The 23,465-nt window shown below is 33.4% G+C and overlaps 1 protein-coding gene across 1 annotated transcript in view; it reads right to left on the reverse strand.

Moving 5' to 3' along the window:
• Nucleotides 1–1,152: 1,152 nt before the first annotated feature.
• Nucleotides 1,153–23,465, reverse strand: part of LOC125060464 (protein spaetzle 5) — a 37,889-nt gene continuing 15,576 nt past the window's right edge. Inside the window, exons 3-8 of the mRNA XM_047665370.1 lie at nucleotides 7,962–8,104; nucleotides 6,179–6,396; nucleotides 5,414–5,711; nucleotides 4,376–4,546; nucleotides 2,748–2,921; nucleotides 1,153–1,894 (exon numbers count right to left, since the gene is read on the reverse strand). Coding sequence (XP_047521326.1) covers nucleotides 1,723–1,894; nucleotides 2,748–2,921; nucleotides 4,376–4,546; nucleotides 5,414–5,711; nucleotides 6,179–6,396; nucleotides 7,962–8,104 — 1,176 coding nt within the window. The 3' untranslated portion in view covers nucleotides 1,153–1,722. The remainder of the gene's footprint in view (nucleotides 1,895–2,747; nucleotides 2,922–4,375; nucleotides 4,547–5,413; nucleotides 5,712–6,178; nucleotides 6,397–7,961; nucleotides 8,105–23,465) is intronic.

Below are 23,465 nucleotides of genomic sequence, written 5' to 3' on the forward strand. Positions count from 1 at the left end.
TTCATTTAATGTTCTATAACCTCTAGATGGGGCTGACGGCATCCACAGGGAGTCTCCATCGCGTTCGGTCTTGAGCCTCTTATTTCACCTTTCACCAAGTTTTTCCGGCTTTCTTTGCCTCAACTGCTATTCGACGCCAGAGATGCTTACGACGATTATACGCTTACGACACAATTACCATTTTCTTGCGGATTCCAATCAAGCACCTGCTTGGCGATATGAGTGGAATCTCTTCGGAGTGTATGGCATATCCATTTCCATTTGCCTCGCTTGATCTGCTGGCTAATCGAGGTCTCCGCTCCCAAACTCGCTCGTTAGAGATCTTCTCGGGCCAGTAAATACCCAGATTACGGCGAAAACAGCGATTGACGAAGAGTTGAAGTCGGTGCGAGATGTCTTTAGTGACCTTCCACGTTTCACATCCATAGAAAAGCACAGATTTAACATTGGATCCGGAGATTTTAACCTTGAGTCGACGCGTCAACATGCATGTCATGACTGCCATACAGGCCGAAGTTGTGCGAAGGTTGCTCGGGCCTGCGTAAAGTATTAAGTACCTAATGTGATTCTGTACCTCCAATTTCAGACACGACGCTTCCGAGGTAAACAAATTTATGAACTCTTTCTACACCCTCTCAACTCCATCACGCATTTCAATCCTATTTGTACTATAAATTAATACCGTTGCCCAAAACACACCAATATACATGTCGATGTGTGTCGATAAATGTAATAGATAATAATAAATGAACGTAAAAAACCATCAAAATATAACTTGTATAAAATCTTCGCAACTCATTTCTTCTACCGTAAACAGTTGTCAGTTCCATGTAATACCAAGTCTGTTAATTCAGTCCCTACTGGGTACCTTTTGTCTTAAGTTATTATGTAGTTAGCTAACCTAACATCTTGTAGTGACATCTTCAGATTTATGTTTTAAATAAATAGATTGACTTAGCTTGTCTATTCGGAATTCTGCATTTATCAACATTACATTACCACACAACAAAGAAACTGTTACGGTAGAGTCTAGTTCACGATTCATAGTAAGACATATAATAGGTAATATTTTTGGATTGGTGATACATCTTGTGATAATTTTAGTAATTTTTGTTGTGGAATTCTAGATTTTTTGGAGAAGAAAACAATAAATATAGTTTCCATTTATTTATAATATGATCTATTTACAAAATATTATTGCACATAAATGCAAGTCAAGTTTATTAATGCTCAGAAAAGATCTGAGAGATCAAAAACGTAATTATATCCTTATTTTATTTTTTTATACATCTGAACTATTTATGGCGCCTAGGTATATTTTTTATATAATTGTAGACAAACTGTCCAAAATAACAATTTTCAAATTATGTTTTCGATATAATATTTACAACTATTGTTTGGATGTACGTGTATTAATAATATTACAAATTTAAAAGTTTTCACTGTGATTATTATTTCTATATTCTATAAAAGCTATTAATATTCAAGAAATAGAAAGCTATAGGTATTACTAATTACGTTGTATTTTAATAATACTTCTTTAAATACTTTTACTCACATAACTCAAAATTTTAACTTAAACTTCAACATATTTTTGTTATGATGTAATTTTAAATAAGGAACACATTGAAAAATCACACACAAGAGAGCTTTTTATATAATACGCCATCTATCGTCGAGTAGCATCAACGGTATAACCCTCACAAGTAGCGCAAACATAATTTAATTATTATTAATGATCGTACATTGGCAACAGCTAGGAATCCAAAATACATCTGTATAGAGTGTTTCTCCACTCGGCTGTAGGGCTACTAAACGTTTTTGAATATATTTTTGTTCGCATCGAGATGAGTACCCACGAGGAATGCTGCATAATCCACTACATTCGGAGGACCTGGAAAAATATAAACACAAATAAAAATCAATTCTAGATAGTATTTAGTAGTAACTTGAAGAAACCAGTAGTTCAGTAAAAGTTTTATGCCTTTAACGTTCAAGTTTAACAACGAGCTTCACATAATAATACCTAGATGGCGCTATAATAAATTATAATGCTTTTACATATTTACGATAGTAATTATTAATATATAGTTCATAGCTTATTTATAAATTAAGATATTCAAAATTAAATTTAGGAAGAAGCGACATCAAATAGGAACGGGAATTTTATCACACAAAACAGTACCGCTACTTGGCGTTAAAAAAAACAGGAATTATAACCATGGTATTCAGTTGTAATAATAAACCAAACAATATTAATAATTGAGATCTTTTAAGAATCATAATTTATTTTGATTAGATTTTTTATAATTTAAAATGATTACTTAACGAATAATATTAAGTACGATAAGTACGAACATTGTTACGTTAAGGCCCCATCTTGACTTTGGACAGTGCGTTCAGGAAACGCAGTTTTGATTAAGTATTTTGATTCTGATTTTTGATGCTCCACGCGTTCTGGTGACGAGACGCATTTGGGTCTATATCCTATATCTTTGAACCCGCTGCTCTTTATAATTTAAGCTTAAAGTGTTATTTGTAATGTTAAGAGGAATCAATCTAAATTAAATATGTGTGATTCGCGTCCATATGTCGCCCACAAAACCCACCAATGACGATGTCCATATCGATGGAGTGATGATGTGTCAGACATATATATTTAAAAAAACCCGCTATTTACTGTGTATTTAAATCATAATTTATAAATGTTATACGTTTTGCAGTAAATTATATAAGCTGTGACTTACGCGCACGTTTCTACACGAACAAGCTGTGTCATATTGTCCGCCATGTTGACAACATAGCGCCAGTTGCCTTTGTTGTTTTGAGCTGCCTGCGGCTGAACATACCGGGTCCTCACTTGGCATAGGTTGATGGTATTGGCCGCTTGACGTCTTGGACGTTCAGCTGACGGGTCTTCACTGGAAATTAATAGAAAATAAAAATTTACGAAGCAATACGGACTCTTTTGTAATTTAAAAGCACATAGAGCCTTTCCCTATGATCGTAGGCTATAGGATATAGGGATGTTGTCGTCGGTCAGACAGTAAGGACTGTAATAATGTTAATCAATTAAATAGGCTGCTTAATCTACCCGCTCACCGTCCACAATCTAAAAACAGGGTTAAAAGACTGGCTTATGAAATACTCCCGAGATCTAACATGCAGTCTAGCAGATCTGAAATTAACAATTAAGTTTGTAATGGAAGAGCTAAAAAAAACGAGTCTACTCCTCCCTCAAAGGCCGGCAACGCACCCACTAAAAATGGGTGTCTATGAGCTGCGTAGACTGCCCTTTTTGGTCGTCCCGCAATCTCGTTTGCCCCCCTATTATATAAAAAAAAAAGAGCTGGAAACTCTAACACTGATATTATTTACATAAAATGGTTTCCAAATTTTACACATTATAATGATTTGTTTATAACTTTTTATTATTTAAGTCGCAGTACAATTTAAAAATAAAACTGTAAAGAACTAGAGCAGCTCACACTGTTACAGCGTGTATTTCTAACTAAAGTTCGTTAGTAACGCAGACAAATAATAAAAAATATAAATATTAGTTTTGTTTACAAAATCGCGAATAATACCTGAAAAAAATTCGTTAAAGCTATACGAATTGTATAGAAAACAAGTGAATGTTTTACTTTTAATGCATAAGAAGTCTATATTTAAGCTTATTATTATGTATTGAGAAAGATTTACAGCTTATAACTTACTAAATATAAAGTTCTTTGTACACCATTACCAAATCGTTACAAATAATTAAATGGATTGGTAAAAAAAATCATTTTAATCCAACTATCTGTTAGACCAGGGTCGATAATTTTTGAAACCAAAAAATATTACAGTAGGATGAAACCCATTAAAAAGCAGGGGAATATGATCAAAATGAAAGGAAAAATAAATTACGGTCGATCTGAGGTCGGGCAGGGGTAGGCGGGGGAGTTTTAAGGGTAAAAAACGGTTTATCTCGATTTCCGGCATAACTAAAAGTCCTATCGAAGAAAGTTAAATGGCAAAGTTGTAGGTAATAAAAAGATTCAAAACTTTTGTATTCACACATTTTTCACATAACCTCAAAATTGGTATGAAAAATTAAAAAAACCAAGTTTTTGGTTTTTTATTTTTAATTTTAACTTTTACAAAAATTTATTTTTTTAAACGAAATTTGGTGAAAACTTACCTTATTATGTCCCAAATATACTGTAATTTATTTGATTAAATTTCTTTCTGCTTTGTGGGCCAAAGCAGAAAGTACACCATACAAAGTTATTTTTACTATCACAGTGTTGACCATTCCAATTTAGTCTCGTATGATAATTCTCGTTGATCTATTTTCTATGATTTAAGAAATAATTTAGTCAGAAATATTAACCTGGCAAGTCCCAAAGCTATCCTGAGCGCTTCTGCGCCTGTCAAAGGCCCTTTTGCAGATGCCTGCACCAATTCAGCGTTGCGCCTGCGCCGACCGTGCCCCGCAGGGTGTGTCGGAAATGATATAGATCTCTGAATCGTAACATCGCTTGATTGAGATGGTGAGATGTATCTGAAATATATGGAATTACTTTAGAAGTATTTTTGCTATTATTTTTATCTTAGAACAGTAAGCTTTGTCGCGATGCTATTAGTATTTTCAAAATATTTACAGATTACTTTTATTATAAAAACCAGTGTTATTCGGAGCGTTCAAGTATTACGTAACGCAATTTTTGGAGATTATTGACCCCCCCTCCCCCATGTAACTTGCCGTAACGTTTTTCAGTACCCAAGTACAGTACTGTACCCAAGTATAGTAAAACGTTTCGTGACCACCTAGTGACTCTTCTGTTACTATTATGTGGTGTAAGTCGAAAATAATATTAACAATAACGTGTAATTCAATCCCCGCCCCGCATCGTAACGTTTTACAAAATGACCCCCCCTCCCCCAAATTCGTTACGTAATACTTGAACGCTCCCTTAGCTAAGTTACAAACTATTATTTTAATTAATTATAGATTCATGGAATAAAATGGATATCGATTTTTAAATTTTCGTGCTAGTCTGTCAAAATGTGTGATATATTTGGTAGTTATGTCGTAGTAGAATTACGGAAACATAAAAGAACTGTAATTGAACTATTACAATATGCAATGCAAGTAATGTAAATAATTAATTCGTGTATATATTCGTTAATGGTGCATAGTGGCTTCAGCGTACGAATCTCATCCCTGAGGTCATAGGTTCGATCCCCGGCTGTGCACCGATGGACTTTCTATGTGCGCATTTAAAATTCGCTGGAACGGTGAAGGAAAACATCGTGAGTTCTCCGGCTTGCCTTAGACCCTAAAAGTACCTACCTGCTCGCCTATTACATCAGATATCTGAAAGTCAGACCTAAAAGGTGGTAACGAAAGACAATTAAAATAACTTACTTCCACCATTCACTAGGATTGTACTCCGTCACTCCAGTCGACGCTTGTCTCAACCAATCGTTTTCGTAGTTTTGATAAAAGTTTGGGTTAAAATAATTCGGGTTATAGACCCCAAGGTTTGGGGTCACACTATTCTGTTTCAAGCTCTTCTCGTTTATTGGGTTCCAATAACTAGGAGAGCTTTGGTAACCTTGGAAACCGAATTTGGAAAAGTTCGTCGCTTGAAAAGCTTTGATGTTGTACGGAGTTGGTTCGATTGATGTTGGCGGTTGCAAGGGAGTCTTTGCCGCGAAAATATCTGGAAAATTGTGTGATTTTACTTAACAATAAATAAATAAAATAAAAGATGTAATTAATTTGTATATATATGTCTATATATTTTAAGGAATTTATAATTAAGTTTGTTATGGAAGAGCTGGGAACCCTGAGAGTTACTTTAAAGGGTTCCCAAATCTTACACATTGTAATGCATATGTTGTAATAATTCATGAACACATTTTTTTTTTAAATTACGGGTTTTAATATTCCACTGGTATGTTACTACATATTTCCTCCTACTAATTAGAATCAAAAGTCTACATTGTTTATATAATCCAGCCATTTGATTTTTATGGGTTACTACGGAGTTGCGAAATCAAGTGAATATTTTTTTGTAATTGCAATATAAATCAAAGTAATTGAATCAGGTGTATTTGTCTTGTGCTTTCGAGACACAAAAATGATAATGAATTTAATTGTTGTTTCTTTATTGAAATAAATAAATACCTTGATTAAACCTCGCTTGAAACTTGGTATTGTAATCCTTATGATAATTAGCACCATCATTAACCAATGATATCTGGTCCACGTGGGGCAAGGAGTTTGGGCCGTAGCCGTAAGGATAGGCGTCCCTCTTAACCGCTTCGAAATCATCCCGACTTTCATCAGACAGAAGAGTCCGTATGTCATACTGTCCAGCATGTACCAGCTTGCGGATTACATGCCTAGAAATAACATTAAATTTCATTATATTGAATAAAACTTCTCCAATAAACGTATAAAGAAGTCATTAGCAAGAGACGAGTATTTGTTTCTGTTAAAAAAGTTTTATATGTGTGCAGTCGCGTAAGCTATAATAAGTATAATAAGATATTGGTGTGTGTAATAGTGACATGGAAAACAACTAATTTTTTACACCTTTTTTATAGATTTGGGGGCAAACGGGCAGGAGGCTCACCTGATGTTCAGTGATATGGACACTCTCAATGCCAGACGGCTCGCGATTGCGTTGCCGGCCTTTTAAGAATTGGTACGGAAATAATTCAGTGGGCAGATGGGTCCCTGCCAAAAACTGCCTTAAAAAACGCTCAGTTTGTGGAACGACGGACGTCAAGGTGATACGCGGGTACCTACCATACATTAGTTCCTCCAGTACCAAAGTTAGAACGAGAATTTATGAGTATTGTAAAAACAGAGTTTATTTATTTATTTATACATTTTAAACAAGCAAGGAACAAACAGTAATTAACTAAATAGAAACTTAAACCTCATTAAGATCATACACAAAATTACAATGATTAAGATGGTTGTGAAATATTTTCATTAATGTTAGTAATTAAAGTGGTAAGAGCGAGATAGCCTTATCACTGGAGTATTAAAAGTAGCAGAAAAGCGAGACGTAGGTACGTATAGAAGACTTCTAGTTCTAGTAACTCTAGGATTACAAGGAAAGGAAAATTTAGCAAGCAGGTTGCACCTCTGAAACAGAATTGAATTTTCTTCCAATGTGGATAATTATATAGACACATGACATGTTCTACTTGTAAAGAAAAAGCTTACTAGTCCAGTCAGTCAAGACAATTAATTCATTATAATTCCAAAAGTTTTCAAATTTTGATGTAAGGTCGGGAGTGGTATTAAAACAAACTATAAAATTTTGCAACCTGCTCTGCGGTCCGGAACATTGTTAAAAATGCAATAAATGATAATTTGCTCAGTTCTTGAGACCAAAATTCCAAAAGTTCTGCAAAGTTGGAGTGGTGTTAAATATATTATTTTACATCACGTGTCAAATTTGCAACCAATTTAAGTGTACGGAACATTTTTTGTTATTAAAAATTAATGTTTTTCTTTATTAAACTGAAACTGAAGTTTTGCAAATTTGACAGATATATCGAAAATAAAATAAATAATAAAAAATGTTCCGTACACTTAGGTTGGTTGCAAATTTTATACGTGATATGAAATATTATATCGAAAACTTCCCCAAGTTTGCAGAACTTTTGGAATTTTTTTCACGACCATACAGCAAAAATTAATTAATAATTGCAATTTTAACAATGTTCCGGACTGCGGACAAGGTTGCAAAATGAGATTTATTGTCGTCCCAATGTACCATTCACTTGACCGAAGTTTGAAAACTTTTGGAATTATTATCAAATTTTCGATTTCGAATGTCTATAATGACTGGTCTATACGGCGAAACAGATACAATATCTATGGATATTTTAGCGCCATTGGTTTTTCTTTTCCCTGTGCAAAAATTAGCCTGTATAATAAATAACCTTACTCGGGATATTGGTCTGGATGGAGGCAAAACGTGAGGCCTGGTTGAGCGCAGGGAGGTGAACGACCAGGCGGTGAGGGCTCGAATCCGCAATTTTGTCCATATGGGCAGTTGTAGCCATCACCGCCGCTAGCTGCCCATATTATCTGGAAGAAAAAAATAAATAAATCAGTGGCGCTACACCCTCTTTAGGTCTGGGCCTTAGATTTCTGAATCTGTTTCATGATCATTTTTCAATCAAATAGGCAAGTAGGTGATCAGTCTCCAGTGCTCGACACACGCCGTCGACTTTTTCGAGATGTCGGTTTCCTCATGATGTTTTCCTTCACGGTTCGAGCGAATGTTAAATGTGCACATAGAAAGAAAGTCTATTGGTGCACAGCCGGGGATCGAACCTACGATATCAGGGATGAGAGTCGCACGCTGAAGCCACTAGGCCAACACTGCTCTATCTGAAAGGAAAATAACGCTAATAATACGATGTTTTGTAAGATGGTATTTATAGGAAGGACGGATGGCAGAAGTCAAAGTCAAATCTTTATTACATTCCTTATGTTCATACTTTACAGGTGACATGTTATAATTTTGTTACAATAAGGACCTTGATTACGCACCGCAATGTTGTGAGATGCTTTATTATACTTAATTATATTATTATACATTTTTAATCTAAGTAGAAGTATTTATTTATAAAAAGACAATAACTAACCTTAAAATATAATAACTAAAATATATTATTAAAATGAATCCCTTTAGGCGAGCTTCCGAAGATACTGGCAGCGTTCCCCCTTTGAATAGCTAGACTAATTCTTTGTCTGAAGTAGCTGCTAGCTCTTCGGTCTCCTGTGATGTCTGGTAACCTTTTTGCTATTTCCTTAAAAATCCTTATAGCGCTAGGAGCACACGGACCGAGGGTCTCGACACCGAATGGGGCAAAATCATATTCGGAGCCTAGACCCCTGTAATTGCATGCTTTAGCTTTTTCAGCCGCATCACAAGCTGCACAGCTCTGTTGTTGGTTTCATATAGATGGGGCCAGTGTGTCTGTACGGGTTGCATCCCATACCACCACCCGGCCCATCTTCCATGGAATCAAACTCATACCGTCCGGTCTCTTGCCATCGTCTCTTGCAATTCCAGTCAGCTCAAGTAGACTTGTCACTTTGACAGTGGCAAGGGAGCGGAGTTTGGTATCGTTAAGTCTCGAGAAGCGGCCTACACTTTTTTTAAATGACATTCCAATTGACAATGATATTATTATCTATTTATTATATTTGCTTATAATTCACGTTGCGACAAAAGAGTATGTACTTAACATTATTATTAATAGACACTCTGTAACGGTGTAACAACATTTCTTATATAAAAAATTCCCTTAACAACTTGATTAACATTAATTTGTTTCATTCTTTAAATTTTCCGGTAATTTATTATATACTTTTATTGCGAAGGTCAATGGCTCTGATTGATGTAATTTTAGTCTGGATATAGTTGGAACCTGTTGGTCTTTACGAGAAGGTCAAAGTGAGCAAAGGGTATTTTTTTTTATTGATATTAAGTCGGGGTCAATCGCCTACCTGTTGGTCTGACTAAATAAAGATAATTATGGGTCATCATCCATAATGCAGTGAGATAAGCTGAGGATACTAATTCAAATTCACGAAGCTAATATGTGATTTCACAACAACATATCACAAGTCTATAGTAATTTATAGTTGTAATGTTTAATAACACGTCTGAATGTCTAATAAATGGATCAAGGTTTAGTTGACAATGAAGTCTGATTGATCCAATTAGTACAAGAAAGGTGTGAGCGATATCTTATAATGTATGTATAGTTTGTATGTAACGAATAAACCGGCATCAAACATTTGTTCACTAAACGCTACATTATGCCATAATAACATACTATATATACTTTTAAATTTAAAAAAACCATCTCGTATATTCGCTAGTAATATGTGTATATATATATATATAATGATTTGACTTAACTTGAAGAAGCTAAAAACGTAAGAAGGAATGTGAAATTCCTTCAAATGAAATGGCCCTGATTATGCGAAAAGTAATAAACCTTTTAAAGTCGGTTATAGATACAGTGTGTCAAGCACAAAATGACCTATTATAAATTCTTCTTGTAATACATATGGTTAAATGATTGTAAAAAAACCTAAATAATAATCTGTAAATAATAGTACTAGTACAATTTTCAAATACATATGTGCCTATGTTTTCCATTTTTTAATTTACTAAGGAATTATTATCACTTTAGAACATAAAATAGCAAGATAACTGCGAATAGAAAATCATTTCAATTGGTTTACCACATTTATTTCAAATAATTTATACCTACAGTCCTATAACACGAGTACAAGGAATAATGTGCGTAATTTTTTGACTAGCATTATTAACACGTTCGCTGCGTTACGAGATCTATCAGATCTCTTGCAGGACTTTTGTATTGTGCGTTGAACATAATCGTGTTTTTTCACTCCTTGCGGGAGGGTCTAACTTGTAAAGTTCTTTAAGGATGAACAGGACAAATATACATATTTGCTTCCTACTTAAAGCTGAATTCAAGGACATTAAAAAATAAATTAGAGATGGATTAGGTCCCTAACGCACAGTTTTGTAATTATTTTAATTCCTTGCGTTAGGAGATGTGTCGGTACTCGTGAAATCGTACGCCTCGTAGACGCAAGAGATGGAGGATGGGATTTTTAGTGTTGTCCTAGAATCGACATTCGGGAAGTCGCGGGCACGTTTTGGAAATAACACTCGCGTATATACCAGCGTGTTGATTATTTTTGTATGATAAAAAAGTGTAAAAAACCTATTTTATTGCTGAGGTTTCTAACAAAAAATCAACGCCGGATTATACTGCTGCATCGTCCAGTAAAATATTTGTTTTGGAAAATGTTCAAATTTGCCCCCCATTGACTAATAATGACAGTGATTCTGATTATGAAATATTTAACGATAAACCTTTTTCGTTGGAGCACACGCAGTTAAACAGCACTGACGCTTCTAAAAAAACTAAACGAATTGTTACCATTTGCGCGTAATGTACAAGCAATCAATGTGCTTACCATGTTTTAATGAAAAACACTTTGCATAATTAATAAAACTTTTAGAATCGATAACTGAGATATTATTTTATTCCCATCACTACTTACTACACATATTGAACTATCTTCGGGTGCGGTACGAGATACAATCGATATCTAATTTTTTTTTGGTATTTGTAGTTTATTCAAATGTCGTAACTGCGTGCGAACCTAGCAAAATATAAAGCAATTAGCTATCTTTCACCCACAAAAAATTCAAAATATATGTCATTGTTTTTTGGAAGATATAAATTATTTTCAAAAGTGTATTTTTAGGAGACTCATTAGGTCTCAAACGCACCAGGGGATAGGCTTGTTACGAGATCTTTTAGGTCTCCAACGCACCAGCTGAAAGTTCTTTAAAAATGATGGCGCAGTGAACGTGTTAAAATACTTCAACAATAATCTTGCATAATTTCTATGCGCACTGATGTCTCGATTACAGAACAATGGTAACGTAACTTAGCTATAAACATGTAACTCTTCCGATTTTTCTTTAGGCAATTAATATTGTTATTGTTTCCCACTATCAGTCTTGATATTTTGATAGAATACTGTTTAACTTGATTTATTGTAAATTGTTTTGTCTTTTGTAATTCCATTGTACGGAAACTGTCCAAAATAATTTGTATTGTGATTAAACCGACGTTTACATCAATCAAATCAAAATACGTTTATTCAGTTTAGATATGCGTCTTAGGGCATGCTTATGAATGTCAAAAACGTTTACAATATTCAGCGAAACAGCAAGACTACGCCATTCGTTCGCAAAACTATCAGGAGGCCTTGTTCTGAGAAGAACGGGCAAGAAACTCAGCAAGTTTTACCCTCCCTCTATAGTCCAGTCAGTCAAGACAATTAATTCATTATAATTCCAAATGTTTTCAAATTTTGATGTAAGGTGTGGTATTAAAACAAACTATAAAATTTTGCAACCTGCTCTGCGGTCCGGAACATTGTTAAAAATTCAATAAATGATAATTTGCTCAGTTCTTGAGACCAAAATTCCAAAAGTTCTGCAAAGTTGGAGTGGTGTTAAATATATTATTTTACATCACGTGTCAAATTTGCAACCAATTTAAGTGTACGGAACATTTTTTGTTATTAAAAATTAATGTTTTTCTTTATTAAACTGAAGGAAAACGTTCCAAAAGTTCTGCAAATTTGACAGATATATCGAAAATAAAATAAATAACAAAAAATGTTCCGTACACTTAGGTTGGTTGCAAATTTTATACGTGATATGAAATATTATATCGAAAACTTCCCCAAGTTTGCAGAACTTTTGGAATTTTTTTCACGACCATACAGCAAAAATTACTTTTAATTGCAATTTTAACAATGTTACGGACTGCGGACAAGGTTGCAAAATGAGATTTATTGTCGTCCCAATGTACCATTCACTTGACCGAAGTTTGAAAACTTTTGGAATTATTATCAAATTTTCGATTTCGAATGTCTATAATGACTGGTCTACTACATTACAATTTATTATTGAAAGGAAAATGTCATAAACCGCAACGTCATTAAAGTTACATAAGTAAAAAAAATAAAAATCTGTTCTGTGATTTACCACATTTACCATTACACACATATTCACAACTCTTCGAAAACCAATTTATTAACCAATTATACAATTGATAATATCTCAAAAACTACTGAACCTGTTTTGATGGAGGACCATCTCGATATGACTAGGATTTCGAGAAATTGTCGACAAACTTAAATGTTAAAAATTGTTTTGCCTTTTGTAATTCCATTGTACGGTAACTTGGTCCAAAATATTTTTTATTTTAATTAAAACGACGATAACATTATTAACCAATTATACAATTGATAACCATATCTCAAAAACTACTAATCCTGTTTTGATGGAGGACCATCTCGATATGACTAGAATTTCGAGAAATTGTTGACAACACTTGAAATTTAACACACGTATTTGAAAGTCCAACTAGATCATCTTACTCAAATATATTCAACTCCAACATACATACATACAGCTCAAACTAATAGCCTTTTTAAATCGGTTATACATTCAGTGTATAGGCACAAAATTACCTACTTACCTATTACAATTTTAAAAAATTTACTGTTAAATAATTGTTATAAACCCAAATTATAATCTGTAAATAATAATAGTATTAGTAATTTACATTCAAATGAGAATTGATCCTGGTTAAAAAGACTTTAATCGAAATCACTATAGGCATGCAAAATCGTATATTGATTAGATTGATTTCTTGTTGGGTATGAAGAAAAGCTCTATATGGGACCAAGTCCAGCTTGCATCTGTCTGAGACATGGGCGATGCTGGTGTGGTGGGTTTGGGGTTCACCTTCTTCGTACGTGCTCATTTAGCAGGACTAAGAGGTCCTTTATGGCTGATATTTAGGCTCATTTGCCCTCTTACATAACAAAAAACTAAACTCTACTCACTATAAAAATACGTTGACATCTATAACGCAAAGTGACAAGTGGTCGACTCAGCACTTTGCATTCAAAACACAGAGGGGAAAGTTAGTTGCGATAATCTAAGTGTACAGTTGCGTATGTTGCGTTTTTCCCTGTATATCAATGTTAAATCAACACTTTCACCAAAATCACTATGCAATGATCTCAAAGAGTAAATAAATAAATAAGACATAGTCATATTATATAAACATAATAAACTTAGTACGTCCACATAATATGTAGTAATTATTTTGGAGATTAGACAAATGACAACATTTTTTTTAAATATAAATTTCCCAATATCCCCGACTCTTGTGGCAGTGACGAATTTCACTATCTTACTGCAGAAATCTTCCAGTTGCGATCTGATGAAGCTTCTTAATATTTCGGGTAAATGCTCTGTTGTTACCTTTATATTTGTTGCTCTATTAACAACATTAGGGACAAGGCAATTACTGGCAGTATATAGATTTGTTGTTATATGGAAAGAAACGTTGCTATGTATGAACAAGCAACCAACGAAAGTCGAGTACTTTCCTCGCCAACCCAGCCCAGGCCTTGTTGTCCTCTGTCGCTATCGGAATTATTTCCCTTAATACTTCTTGCTGCAATTACCTCGACAATAAGTGTTCACACTTAGCTCTCAGTAGCATACTCGCGGTCATGTGTGTATATTATTTTTGTTATAATTGCTGCTTTTAGTGCTTAGTAACAAATGTATATTAGTAGGAAAACATAAGAACTAGGCGTATTTGCAACGGAATGGAATAACATACATTTTTGAATTCGTATCGTGTGTGATATGGCGTCTAATGTACTGTTATATGTTATAATTAATATTTTAGTGATTAATGAGTAACTTAAACGTTTGCCTCACGATACAATGCACGCATATACAATATTGTATTCGAATGATAAATAATGTTTAAATTACAGTTTTTCAGTTAATTTGTTATAAGAATAAAAAATCTTACTATTAAGTATAGATGCGTAAAAAGGCAGTCTGGGTACAATGTGATTGTCCCCTTCAATAATTTAATAAAATAGTTTCATTGGGGTTTACTTAATAATTTAAGTAAGAACATTATTCCTTAGTCCACTTACGAGTACGTCCTAAAGCACTGCAAAGAAATTCTAATAAGAATTTCTTCGATTGTAAAATGGTACTTCCTTACTACACAACAGGCTTAAATGCGCTGTAAGCCGGATATACAGGAAGTGGACTAGGCATTAAAAATATCATATTCAACTTGTTTTTAAGTAAAAGTGTTGAAAGTGCAAACCACTAAATCAGGATGGTTCGGACGTGACTGATGTTATCTACCGATTTATTGCGCGGAATAGTGACAGAATTTTATTTAACTGAATTGTGAAATTTATGTTGGATAATTTGTATAATGTATGTAGTATATATGCTACATAGCTTATGTGCTACATTACGTATGTTTGCCGAACAGTATTTGCCTAGTTCAACGTGTGACTCTCAGCTGAGATCCTAGTTCTCCGGCCCAATGGACTTTCTGTCTATGTGCGAAATTAATACGCGTGTGCATAAAAGGCTGATCGCCTAATTGTCTATTACGGAAAATAAATGACCACGGACTTGTCATATCAAAAATATCCTGATGCCTTGAGATTAATCCAGGTATATTCCAAATAAATGAATAGTATATTTCCTCAATATCAGTTAAGTCATTTATGAGATTCTTACATGTATAATGTGGTAAATTGTATAATGTCAGTTGCCTTAAGACTGTAGCTTCTAGCTGAAACAATTATTATTTTATTTTATTGCGCATATCAAGCTATTATAGTTTATTGAATCCATAAAAAAACAAGTGTTTTAATGAATTGTCACGATCGATTAATATAGTGGGCGCGGCTGATAAATTAAACTCGTGAGCTGCGCACCTGTGATTTGCAAATTAGTATTGTTTCCGGCTATAACTATTAGCTATTTTTAGTTTGGAATGTTAAGTAGTTGTTCCCACTACAAGAGAGGTTCCAAGGAGGGGCGTGGCTTCCCCTGGACCTACACTCGGTTACTTTATCAAGTTTTTAATTATTAAATAAGCTACTTTAGGCCTCGTCCTAAATAAAAAAAAATTAAACCCTAAAATTAAAAAAAAAATACAATTTGATTTCCTGTAAAATTTACAATTTGATTTCCTGTAGACAGGTGTAGAAGAAGACTGATCAATAAATCAAAGTAACAGTTTTGGAGAAGACAGCGACACTAATATTTTTTAAATTATTAAAACTCCTGTTGACAAGGAGAATTTTGTACAAATAAATTGGAAAGAACATTAATACCACAAAGAACTGTTCGGTGGTGGTTTTACTAAAATAATAAGTTCTGAGTACATGCCTGGTTTTGATATTCTTTTTTTTATAGAACAGGGGGCAAAAGGGCACAACTGTCAGTAAGGATATGGAGAAATTATTTTAGTTTGGGAACAATAAGAGAGGTTAGACTGATAACCTACTGATTGACTGCGTTAGTCATAAAACACTCACTGCAAAATTATATAATTGAGGACGTAACTACTAACAAATTTAATTGTTAAAAAGGTAATTGAAAAAACGCGTCCACACACGTGAAACAAAGCAGTAAATCTATCAAAAAATGTGACGAGCGGCCCAGTTAAAATATTTTAGATCACCATCATAAAAAAAATAGAAAACTAAAATTATGTATTTCGCACAAATAATTTAATTATTTACTAACAAATATCAAAGTTACTTATATGAGATTAATGAAACTCCAATGTACTGAAATAAATATAAAATAAAATGAAGAATAAAAGTTCTTCAAAACCATTAATTTAATCATTTTTTTTTCTTTTCGACCGTACCGCATAGACTTTCTTAAATTAATCAACTTCGCAATTAAAATATGAAAATATTCTAACAAAAAATTCTTGTGGCAAATGACAAGCCAAAACTCCCGCTCTTTTTCCACAGACTAATGAACTCTGAATTAAACGACACATGGAGAGATAATTAACAATTTATAAAAAAATATTATTACTTTACATACACATGTATATTGTATATATAGGATAATATAGCACTAAACATGAAATAAAATAGTAATTAAAACATTACATTTATTATAAGAGTAATTATCCATAATTTATTACTTAATTTGACCTCCATATGGAAAACAATTCACTTCCGACAGAAAAAAATGTCGTTCAATAGCATTATGACTATGTCAGCTTGGCACTGATTCGTATCATGTGAAGCCATGATTGACAGTTTATATCTTTATAATTATATTGTTTTATAGATAAAAACTATATTCATTTTTGAAGTTATACTTCTTTAGGCGCGTTATGAAAAATTGATGAGAGTGAAATTTTACGCACCGTGACACAAAATTAACAGAATGAAGTTGGCCACGGAAGATGCTACGGCAAAGGACATAATTTAAAAACAACATTCGAATAATAATAGAATTTATGTTACACTTAATGTAAGAGAATAATAATAAATATTTATTTATTTAATTTTTCAAATGTAAACAGAATTTTATTGACTATAATGACTCCTTTTCAAGTCTTTGATTATTTCATTGTAATTAATTATTTGCATGCAATCAAAAACTATTTTTGATAATGCCAAAGAGTATATATAAGTATAACTTCTTACGCGCGTACATAAATACAGTGTACACGCACCCTTTTTTAAACTAAGGCACATCCATAACTATAAAATTGTGCTTATAGTGAGATGAAAAGAGCCGAATGGTTAATAAAAATCGTACCTATTCGATAGTTTATTTATGGATGGTCCATTTGATGTTAAGTGATACCGCCGCCCATGGACACTCTCAGTACCAGAGGGCTCGCGAGTGCGTTGCCGGCCTATTAAGAATTGGTAATTGTAATACTGGAGCTGATAAAACCCTCTAGAATGTTTGTTTTTCAAATAACTGTTGACAATTGCCTACATTTAAATTAATTAAACGCAATTTATAAGCTGATTAACATAACAAGTAAGAAATGCCTAACAAAATATTATTAGGTGTAATATCTTGTAATCAATATGGTAATTCTAAAGGCGGATTTCCTACAATGAATTCAGTACAAATCAAAGTTGTCATTTCGATTGTAATCACGCACGATTTTGAAAGTATTTAGTATTAATTAGATGAAAATTGGTCAATGCTAATATTGTCCGCTTTATAAATCCATGTTTATGTCAATTTAAATGGAATTTACAATAAACAACAATAATTAAGTAACTGGATTAAAACTGACGAGATATCGAAACAAATGAAGGGGGAGAATGTGAAACAAAAGACGGTTATAACTCGCTTCGTTTGTTTGTGATTGGTTACCTTCTTTAGTCCAACTTGCGTTGATACGTCATGAATTTCAATCGTCCAATCAAAGGAATGGTTTTGTTTTTTTATCCGTCATCTGAGTTTTATACTTGTTCTTCTCTGGGTATGCACGTTATATGTATATGTGAATTATATTTACGCATTTGAAATGAGATTGTAAAAAACTAATCACGTATTTAAAAGTCGATCAATTTTTTCCGGCATTCAAATTAATAACAAGTTAGATTAAACAGTAGCCGAAATATGCAGGCAAATTGTCGTAAGGTCCGGGTCAGTGACCTAATTCGTTATGGTCGTAATCCAATCTAAGTGTAAAATTTGAAGGAAGCCTCCACTTATATTTTGCAAAGATACTATAGAAATATTTTTATATTGATTTACACGAGTACTACACGATAACGTTACGCATGTATTACACAATTAGAAGCATTATTACGAACGAGAATAGTTAAATCGTTCGAATACTATTCAAATTGCTTGGAAGTGCATTAGAGCTTTTAAAACATTCTTGTAATTGTATACACTTGGAAAGAAACAACGAAGGATAATAAGGCGACCTAGAAAAAGGCGGATAGAAGACATAGAAACGTTAGGAAGCGAATGGAGAAAGAAAGCCATGGATTGATAGAGAAATTTAGAAATTTGGAATCTAAGCTGTATTGTACGAGCCAAGGCTGTACATTTTGTACAGGCTTACTTAGTTTTATAAGCATGGCGATTTCCTAAATCGTCGGAGTTACGCCCCGAGAGTATAGCCAGACGCAGGCACTCTCTTCAACATTTATATTACATTAATTTATAATTTGTTTCATAGGATTTAATTATTTCGCATATATTCTGTTGTACGCCAGAGAATATATGATGACCCAAGAACCATATATGTATTCAATTGTCATTGGAAATAAACGGGCTTTCATATTATGATATACTTGACAAAACTGTTGCAAAAGGTTGTGCTAAGCATTTTACATGTATAAGGATTTGCAGTTTCAATATAGTACGATGCGTTACGCGTCTATTACTGGTAAGTGTTAAGTAACGTATGACAACCTCGCTCCACTTGCAACTCATTAGGTGACAATACCACGATATATGCATGTTGTGACAATACATTCATAATTGACGAGTTTTGTTTACTTTTTAAAGTCTTGGGCGTGAAATCCGTCCATCCTTGAATATCTGTCATTTTTATGTTATTCAATAATAAAACAAAGTTGCTTTTAAATATTCAGTATAGGCCACAGACAGGCTTACTTAATAATAATTTATTTATTGCAAGAATATGGTACAAAAATGTGTAAGGTGGTACAATCGTAAGTTCGCATATTCTGCCACACACAATGGCGCGCAAATTTGTCTTTAAAGGAATTTTACATTTAAATTGGTCTATAAATTGGTCAATTCTTATATTATTTGTATCGTACATATCATGTCATACTTTATTAAATTTATATCAACTACAGTGTCTTACGCAAATAATCATTTATTGAATAGTACATTTTTTCCAACAGTAATACAACAAGTTAAAAGATCTTTTAATTCTTTTGGTATATTATTTTAAACCTTAATTGCCATACAAAAAGTGTTTTTCCTTAACAGTTCCAGATTGATTTTGGCACAGCCAATTTCTCCACATGTCTACTTCTTACTTGGACTTAATAAGTTATACCATCACCATAACTAGCACTGCTAAATACACCCTTAAATCTATCTAAAAAAATAATACAATCTTATTATAAATAATATATAATATTAGATATACAGATTTTGTGAAGCACTAAATTGTATTTTTTTTGTTCCTTCTTGTCAGGACTAGGTAAAGAACATGTTTAAATCTTACAAGATGAAAAGTGAGTACATGATAGTAGATAGTTATTTAGGAGTAGTTATCAAACATCATAGAGCAGTGTTAATCTTGTCTCTTGAGCTTGGCACTCATCCCTTACATAGTAGATTTGATCTCCTTGAACTCTTCTATCTGCGCATTTAATGCTCGTACGGTAAATGGAAACGTGAGGAAACCTGATTCAAAAAGTCTATGGCATGTGTGAGGCACAGAAGCCTGATCATCACCAAATAAAAAAGGGTGCGTGTACTTATGTACGCGCGTAAGAAGTTATACTTCTTTGGCATTATTAAAAGTAGTTTTTGATTGCATGCAAATAATTAATTACAATTAAATAATCAAAGACTGGATAAGGAGTCATTATAGTCAATAAAGTTCAGTTTACATTTGAAAAATTAAATAAATAAATATTTATTTATTATTATTTTCTAATATTAATTAGTATTGATTTAAATATTCAATTTAAATCACTTCTGATTATAATTCAGACGCACATATAAAATTCGCACTTGTATAATGAAAACAAAATGAAAACACGTGTTTTAAATGTAGAACTCAAAGCATGTGGATAAATATTATAAATATAAATACACAGTGATCAGAGGCGGCGTGCGTGCCAACATACGCCACTAACTTCATTCTGTTAATTTTGTGTCACGGTGCGCGTGCATCGTAAAATTTCACTCAATCAATTTTTCATAACGCGCCTAAAGAAGTATAACTTCAAAAACGATCATGAAACAGATACAGTAATCCGAGGCCAAGGTCTAGAGGTTGTAGTGCCACTGCTTTTTTATTACGACCAAATTAATGCGAGTGAATGCGCAGGGTAGTAGAATTTATTTATACGGAAATTAATATTTAAATAAAGGTCAACGTAATTTGGTTTTAAGCAGTAATGAAACAGTGACCTGGACATTTCGTAGAATGTCTGGGACGAAAATGTGTACTTAGTGAAATGCCAGTGTAGCATTGGACGCGCTAATTGGAGTAAGATAGAACGCTTGCACTTTTGGTTTTTATACCAAGCACATATCATTTATTTCTTTAAACACATATAAGCCATCTAAAAGAGAGTTTCAATAAGTATAAATTATGCAGTGATGCCAACACTTACAGAATGTTAGAACTTACATAGCCCGAAAGGCAGGCAACGCACTTGCGAGCCTTCTGGCTATGTAAGTGTCCATGGGAGGCGGTATCACCTAACATCAGGTGAGCCTCCTGCCCGTTTGCCTTCTATTACGTTAAAAAAATACACTATAAAATAGTATACCAGTAGTATACCACACTTTGAAGTTTATATATGGTTAAGTTTGTTGATTGGGTTCTAGGCTTAATATAAATTGTATAGAAACGAGCTTTAAAAAAACAATAAAGTACCCTCTACATAAATATACCTCTTTAATAACCAAGTTTCTCCCTAAATTTGGGGGGAAAACCCTCAACTTGGCATTACTGAAATTATGCCATATTCACATTGATATACAAAAAACCCAAGATGCACACTCAACGTCAAAAAAACGTCCTCAAAAAATGAGCGCAACATTCTAAATTGTGCGCTCATTTCAAATAGTCTCGCGTCTACAAGTGGAGTCGATGTTATTTATTTGTGTTTTTTTTTATAAATAAATTTATGTACTCTTGAACTTTTTTGTGTGTAGTTTTTGACAAATATATTTACGCTATATAAAGTGTGGGTCAGGAGGTAGCCAATTTAACATTTTTTTTTAATTTAAAGAAAAAACTTTTTAACCGGATTAAAGTTATGTATTATTATAAATTTACAACTATTTAACATCCAACACCTTTTGTCTTCAGTCACCGTGACCACTCACGCTGTAAAGCACCCGAAAAGTCGGATAAATTTAAAATTATGTTAAATAGTTGTAAATAAAAAAGTCATGTTCGACTCCACTCAATACCTTGTCCTACCGACCACGGTCGGTCGTAAAATTTTATTGCTTTAAGTACGTATTCACTGCGTTGTAATAACAACTTTAAGCAATTCGCGTAAGGTTGATTTTGCAATAATATATGCTTGTAACATATACTGTTATGGACAGAAATAGTGTTTTGGGACACTTTCGAGCGTTACTTTTATATGAGACTGTGCATCTTGGGTTTTTTGTATATCAATGCATATTCAATACAAACTAATCAATTAAAAACGGCATTACACCACAACTGTGGAAAATTTATGTTTCAACCTCCTTTGAAAGTTCACGAGAAAAGTGAAATGACTCAGAAAAATATAATTGTCAAACTCGTAAGTCACTGTCTGCTAACCAAAATACCGCGTTTTTAATGCGTCCATTTTTATAATATCGTAATTATTTAGGTTATGTTACGGAATGATAATCAATCTATTTATAACAATTAATATAACCGACTAAAAGTATAAAAAAGTATTCAATTATTGTGAATCACACAAAATCATCTCCATGTCATCCGCCATTCCATCGCGCGTCACTACGATCTCAACCAACCTCCACAGACAACTTATGACAGCGCGAAGCGCGCCAAAGTCCAATTGCAGATCGTTATAGCCCAATGCACCATCCAAATATGGTTAATTATATTGAAAATATGCGGATAACTTGAGGGTATCCAAGGCAACCGTGGATATTGTTGTCGGTTTGGATAGGCCTTGTCGTACATACTTGGATCAAATCCAGGACGTACTAGAGTAGGAGCAAGTTAAAAGTATCCAAAATTGATGAGCATGCACGATGAAGGACAGATTCGTGCTTAAATAAAATTGTCTTACATAAAACTTTGTCGAAATTAAAAGTCAGGCAATGATATATAAAAATCTTATGCAACAAACATCTACATTGACCATATATATAAATATAATATCATTATTAAAACTTTTAATAATTAGATAACAAAATTTAAGGTATACATGCGCAGACGCAGCATTAACATAAACTTGACCTTGACAACTTTCTCTTTTATTCTTCCATAGACAAATATGCATGAGGCAACAGAATGACGTAATGACATTACATAAACACGCTAAAATTGATAAATAGCATAACTATATTCGTTTACTTACCTGCAACTTTTAAAGGCTAAGAAACATTTTATATATAGATTAATATAATTTTTTGCTATAGTTAAAATTATTATTTATTATTTTAATTTAATTTATTGGTTGTATGACGTTAGCTGCGATAAAATATATTAAACCGTTCCATTTATAAGACTCATTTATTTTTAACAGAAACCAAAACATGGAATAAAGCAGAATGCGTAATAAATCTGTAAGTAAAACATTAATTAAATTAGAAACGGCATGACCATCTAGTATTAGACACTTCGGATATTTTAAAAGAAACATATTCCTATAAACAAAAAAAAAGTGGAATTCCTTTGAATTCTATCCTCCTATAAATGTGTTCTAGCCAAAAAACCCTCGCCACCTGATAAAAATATAAAGTTTAAAGGAATGCTGATCCATTACTGCAAGCATCTCCCATCAGTCTAATCAAGACAAGCTGCCCAGTCTGCTTGCTGTGTCAAGTATCATCCCAAACTAACATGAGTGTGGAGTTATAACTGGCCTAGATCTTAAAGTGAGTATGTACAGTCTAACGAGTCCCACACCGCGACGGCTCATGGCGAGGTTTGAGTCTCGCAGGAGGCCCTTGCGAAAAGCCCTTTCCAAGTAGTCAAGTACGTTCAGGCCAATAGCGAGATTCCGCGGAAGTATTCATTTCCCCAAGTACTGACTGACTTTACAC

This window comes from Pieris napi, chromosome 21 (assembly GCF_905475465.1).
Source record: "Pieris napi chromosome 21, ilPieNapi1.2, whole genome shotgun sequence".
NCBI lineage: Eukaryota > Metazoa > Arthropoda > Insecta > Lepidoptera > Pieridae > Pieris > Pieris napi.